The sequence below is a fragment of the Pseudopodoces humilis genome, chromosome 20 (genome assembly GCF_049639895.1).
Source record: "Pseudopodoces humilis isolate 2021_Gansu_Grassland_sample_001 chromosome 20, ASM4963989v1, whole genome shotgun sequence".
NCBI lineage: Eukaryota > Metazoa > Chordata > Aves > Passeriformes > Paridae > Pseudopodoces > Pseudopodoces humilis.
Window position 1 is genome coordinate 1,612,213 of NC_142219.1, and position 6,000 is coordinate 1,618,212.

General features: G+C 58.4%; 1 protein-coding gene across 1 annotated transcript in view; it reads right to left on the minus strand.

Moving 5' to 3' along the window:
- The window catches only part of TMEM132B (transmembrane protein 132B), a 209,846-nt gene extending 205,609 nt beyond the window's left edge, over positions 1-4,237 (minus strand). The window contains exon 1 of the mRNA XM_088065185.1: positions 4,117-4,237. Coding sequence (XP_087921311.1) covers positions 4,117-4,201 — 85 coding nt within the window. The 5' untranslated portion in view covers positions 4,202-4,237. The remainder of the gene's footprint in view (positions 1-4,116) is intronic.
- Between the last annotated feature and the right edge of the window lie 1,763 nt (positions 4,238-6,000).

Sequence of the window (6,000 nt, forward strand, 5' to 3'; positions counted from 1 at the left end):
TGTTTCGTACCAGCATCAACCACCATGGTCAGGACAAGCAGCACGTGTTGCCAAAGCTCAACATTGAGTAATGACACCCCCTCCTCCACCTTTCAGCCAAGGGGCCCTGCTGGGACACAGCCAGCACGGGCCTTCCGAGCAGTCCGGCTGCAAAACATTTCTGAGGAGAAGGGCAGGAGGACCCTGACTCAGTGTGGGGTTAGCAGGGTGGAATCTCCATCCCACTGGCACCAATGGGAAATCCCTGCCCAGCCCAAATCCCTGTGCACCTCTGTTGTGCACGGACTCTTCTCTCCAGCCACTTTGAAGCAAGGGAGTCCTTGCCCAGGGACTGTGCCTTCCAAACTGCTGGCTGGCCTCATAGAGCAACCAAATCCATGATGGCAAACCAAACACAGCAATTAAACAAATGGAGCCATCTCTGGCTCAGGAATGCATCCTTCAGCCAAAAAATCCTTCCCGAGACTCAAACCCTGTCCCAGCCTTGGCAACCCTCTGCTCTGACCTCCTGCAGCTGCTCCTGGACTCATACCTTCCTCGCCTCACTAAGCTGCTTTAAACTCAGAGATAATAAGTCTGGGAGTGACTATCATTCCCAGCAATAAAATACAGCAAATTAATTGCACTTGATTGATTTTTAGATTTTAATGTAACTATTTTGGTATTCAAACCTCAAAAGAGTCTATTGATCAGCCAGAGTCAGGTGTCAGTGAACAGAGTTCTGTGACCAAGCCCCACAAACTGAAGAAAATATTCAAAACCCAAAACCAGTGAGACATCCCCATTTTAAATAGGCAAAGGAGGCTGCAGCACCAGCAACAGATTTTGAAGTGAAAAGTGCTGTGCAGGGCAAGTCACACAGTTGCCTCCTGCATTCCCAGGGAGCCCAATGCCAATCACAGCAGCAATGCATAAATCCAGAGTAGCTCTACTGACTTCAGAGCAGCTGGTCTAGATTTATTCTGATGGGAATTAAATTCATGGTATCTGAAATATTCTGCTCTAATGGATGCTGGAGCAAAAGGCACTATAATAACTTCAGACTTCTCCCCCCAGCCCACTATCCCCCACTTCACATCAGTTTGTACAGTAAAATTACATAAGATATTGAGATCTGCACTAATGTGGGGAAAATAACCTACATTTCAACAGTTTGTACGATCGTGTTCTGCAAATCCATTCTACAGTAGATAACACAGGTCTTTCATTTCTGTTCCTAAACAGCCTCTAAATAAAAAGTGTCTCCATATTAGGTGGAGTGATACAGGGACACATAATAAAACAAGCATAATGTCTCTCCACCCACGCCCCCCCGGAGCCAGAGTCTAAAAGCAATCGCGGGTCGTTCCTCCCGCACAGCTGCCAGCAGCGGGAGCGCATCCCCAGGGGATGAAGGACACGCCCCGCTCCTGCCCTACCCCGGCTGCGAGGAACGGAGCGAGCCGGTGACACAGCAGCCGCCAGGAAAACAAAACATCCAGGTAACTCATCCAGCTCGCTCACAGGATACCTATTCATATAACCTCGGAGACAGCTCCGCCGCCGCCAGCGAGGAAGGCGGCCAAAAGCCTGCCTGGATGCCAGCAACAAACGGGGGCCTGCTGCCAGCGAGAGACATCCTCGAGCTCAGCGTGAGCGGCCTCGGCTGCCAAGCGCACACGCACACCACCCTGTGCTCGCAGCCGTGCGAGCCAGCAGCCGGGCCGCCAGGGACCCGGGGCAGGACAGTGATCTCTTAATTGGACCTTCACAAAGCTATTTAGGGGACCCGCCTGACAGGCGAACCAATGCCACCCGCTTTGAAGAGGCTGGAGAAACTCAGCCTGGTGCATCGCCGGTGCCCGCAACGCAGCCTGCCCAAAGCCGGCCCCGGCGAGGGGGAAGGGAGGGAGCAAAGGCAAGTAAATAGAGAAAAATGGCAAGAGTCCAGAGCGACCGTCTGTATGAGCTGGGAGCTTTGCGGAGATGGCAGCACCGCGGCATGACTCATGCAGGTGTCTCTCCCGTCTGCAACAGCCCAAACCGAGATGCGGTTCGTTAACCCCTGGAATCCAGAGGAGAAAGCCGAGCTGGATCGCGGCGAGCTGCGGGAAGATCGGCACAGCCCCGGAGGGAGGCGTTGCCGGGCTCTGCCACCGCTCGCCTTTCCCTGAGGAGCTTTCCTGCGATCCCAAAGGCGCTCTACACACACAGACATTGCTGCGGTCCGCGCCAGGGGCGGGACGGGGCCGGGGAAGCAGAAGGATGCTACGGCCGAGAGAGGAGGGAGGAAGGGAACGCGTTCTCTGCTCACAGCTCGAGCTGGGAGCGCACTGCGAGCTCCTAACGCGCACACTGAGCACGGAGGGCTCAGAGCGGCGGAGAGGGAGGGATACGTCGGTAGGTTTGCAGCCACAAACTGTTTCAAAGTGGGTTTCCATATGTTTAAGTGCTCAGAGCGCTGGAAGAATTACACCCACAGCCCAATCTCACCATGGTAGCTACCCACACAGGAGGAGACGGGAGGAGGGGAGTATCAGGGAAAAGATTAGCATTAATATGTCAAAGCAATAAATAAAAAATATTAAAAAAAAAACAAACAGCAACCTGCTCCTTTGCTGCGCCTCTCTCCTCGATAAAGGAAAAGCCGCACGGCGCACAGGGCATCGCAGTGCCCACAGAAAGCCACCATTCCGCGGGGCAGCGCTGACCCACAGGCACCCTGTGCTCGGTGCCCCAGTCCCCGCAAGCTGCACCCCACCTTCCATGCCCTGCGCCCCAAACTCTGCACCCCGGTCCCCGTGTCCTGCTCAAGAGGATTTCCAGAAGCCGCCGAGGCTGCACGCAGCCCAGCCAAGGAGGGAGATGGAGGGCAGGGCAAGCAGTGTTTTTTGGGGTGAGCAGAGCAAGGACCCCCTGCCGTCCATCTCCTGTGTGTCCCCAAGGCTGATGCCTCCTTCCTAGCAAATTGTTCCTGCTCCTCCTGTAGGAACCTTTCCTAAAACACTTCCCCACCACAACGCCTTCGCTCTGCCCTCCCCAAGAGCGACAGTTACTGTTATTACGCCTCCCATGGATCACTCCTTTTCCACCTAAAATCCTTGCATGTAGGCTTATTCCTAAAACCCCCGTGAAGTTTCCCCAGCAGCCCAGGCTTCACGCTACGGCCAAACGCGAGCACCGTCCCGAGAAGCAGTAAACGAATCCCCGAGCAACTTCAGCACCGATGCACCTTAATTAATTTGCTTTTAACAACCCTTGTTTATTAGGAGCAGCATCTGCCAGGGAGCTCGCGGGAGCACGCACAGGAGAACGTCCCCAGAGTGAAGTCCTGCTAAAGACTTTCCCAGGGGCAGCCTGGGGTGAGCCTTGCCCCAGCAAACCCCCGCACCTGGGACCCGAAACGCTGCTCCCAAGTCCAGCTGGGGTGGGAGGGGAAAAGAAAAAGAAAATAAGAGAGGAAGAGCGTCTCGCGGCCGCACTCCCTGCCCGGGCGCGCTGCCTCGCAGCTGACCGTGATTTGGGAATCCCACCTGAACCCAATCAAGGGCCAGACCCCGCTCCCCGCCTGCCCACCGAAACCGTCCTTATCGGAATTAAGCGCAAGAAATGTTACACAAGTATTTTGTTACCCAAGGGGTTTAACTCCTGCACATCTTTCCCCCAACCCGCGCCCGTGGATAGCCAGAAAGAGCGAAGAGCATTAGGGAGGAACGGGGGTCGGCCGCCCCGTGGGAAACCCCAAATCCCATGACCCCTGTCCATCCCCAGAGCTCCGGCAAGCCCAAACTTTTCCCTTTTTTCCCCCCTAAATCGGCAAAAACGCGCTGGCAGCTGCCGAAGCAGGCGAGCAGCCTTCGCGCAGGGGGCCGGGAGCCGCGACACGCGTGGGGACAGGGGACACACGGGGAGGCTGCGGAGCTCGATGGGCACTTCTTGGTGCGCGTTCCACCCGCAGCGCTGCTGCCGGGGGAGGGAGGGCTGCCGTGGGGGAAACGGCCCTAAATAAACCGGGGGAGGGAGGGCAGATATAAAATAAACACAAACAGTTAAAAACAAGCACAAAAACGAACGCAAAAAGCAAACGGAACAAACAGAACCACAGCAGCGGGGTCGCGGCGGTGGGACCGGGGTTACCTCGGCACAGGAGCAGCAGCGGCGCCAGGAACAGCGCGGGGCCCCGGGAGAGCATCCTCTTTGTTCCATGCCCAGAAGTAGTCATGGTGCTGATTTATTTGGAGAGGGGCGGCTGAGCGGGGCGGGGGGGCCGGGGGTGTCGCGCCGGAGCCCGTAACCACTCCCCCCGCTCCCCGCCCGCTCCGCTCCGTCCGGCGGCGGGGCCGGCGCCCGCCGAGGAGGGGCGGGGGAGGGGGGGGCCCGCTCCCCGCCGGCCCCTCGCTCACGGCCGCCCCCGCCGCATCGCCGCCCCCGCCCGCGGCGGCAGCAGCGGCTCCCCGGGGGCAGCGGGCGCCGTGCCGGGGCTGCGGCGGCGCGGCCGGGCCGGGCCGGGCGGGGGCGGTGCCGCCGGGCTCACCTGCGCGGGATGGGAGCGGGGCCGGACCCGCAGGTGCCTCGCAGCGCCCCGGGAGGGGTGCGCGGTGCCCGGGCCCGCGGGGGCAGCCAGCGGGGGAGGCCCGGAGTGGCCTTTTCTCGGGGTGGGTGCCGTGGCCCCGCGGGGTGGGTGCCGGGGCGGGCCCGCAGCGCCCCCGGGGCCGCGGCCGCTCCCCCGGCGCGGGGGGCCCTGAGGGGGGGGCGCGCGCCGGCCGCGAGCCTCGGGAAGGGCGCGCGCGCCCCCTGGCGGCCGCCGGAGGCACCGCGCGGGGAACCGGAAACGGGAAAAAGGCGTCCCGAAAAACTGCCCGAGAGCATCCCTAAAACTGCCCGAGAGCATCCCTAAAACTGCCCGAGAGCATCCCTAAAACTGCCCGAGAGCATCCCTAAAACTGCCCGAGAGCATCCCTAAAACTGCCCGAGAGCATCCCTAAAACTGCCCGAGAGCGTTCCAAAAAACTGCCCGAGAGCATCCCTAAAACTGCCCGAGAGCATCCTAAAAACTGCCCGAGAGCATCCCTAAAACTGCCCGAGAGCATCCCTAAAACTGCCCGAGAGCATCCCTAAAACTGCCCGAGAGCATCCCTAAAACTGCCCGAGAGCGTCCCAAAAACCACCTGTGAAAGCATCCCAAAAACTGAGAGAGCATCCCGAAAACTACCTGTGAGGACATCCCAAACCGTGTCAGAGCATCCCAAACAGTGTCAGAGCATCCCAAACTGTGTCAGAGCATCCCAAACAGTGTCAGAGCATCCCAAACAGTGTCAGAGCATCCCAAACGGTGTGAGAGCATCCTAAAGGCAGTGCAAAGGGCATTTTTCTTCGAGGGGTGTCCATAGGGGTGTGCAAAGAGCATCCCGAGGAGTGTGAGGGTGTCGGGAGGAGCACGAGGGTGAGCAAAGGGAGCCTCGGGACTCTGGGGACATCCCATGGATGTGCAAGGGGTGTCCCAAAGGCTGAGGAGCGCGGCCAGGGCAGTGCCAGCCTCACCCCCCATCCCAGCGGGATCGCCCAGGGTGGCACTGTGCCAAGCACTGCTGTGCCCTCTCCCTCGGAATGCAAACACATCCCGCCGCTGGAGCTGGAATTCCACTCCAAATCCGCTCTAATTGCTGGGAGTTGTTACTGTGATGGCAGTAAAAGCAGCCAGACAGGGAAGGAAAAGGAGAGGGAGCACTAAACCCCTCCCCTGGGCTCTCCCGCAGTTTTGCAAACACGACTCCGAGTTTGATTTTTTTCTCCTCCCTGCATAAACAAGCTTTTCTGTAGTACTTGCTGTAATCTTGTTTGCTCCATAACCACTCCTAGGAATGTCATAAAAAATTTAGCTCTAATATTTTACCACTCCACACAAACATGAACGTGAATAAATGCTTATCTCCCATGTAGGGAAATGTACAGCAGCGTGAGAGCGCATGGGAATCACCCTCAGGCTGGAGGAACCAGACCCACAGAGGTGGGGGAAAAACA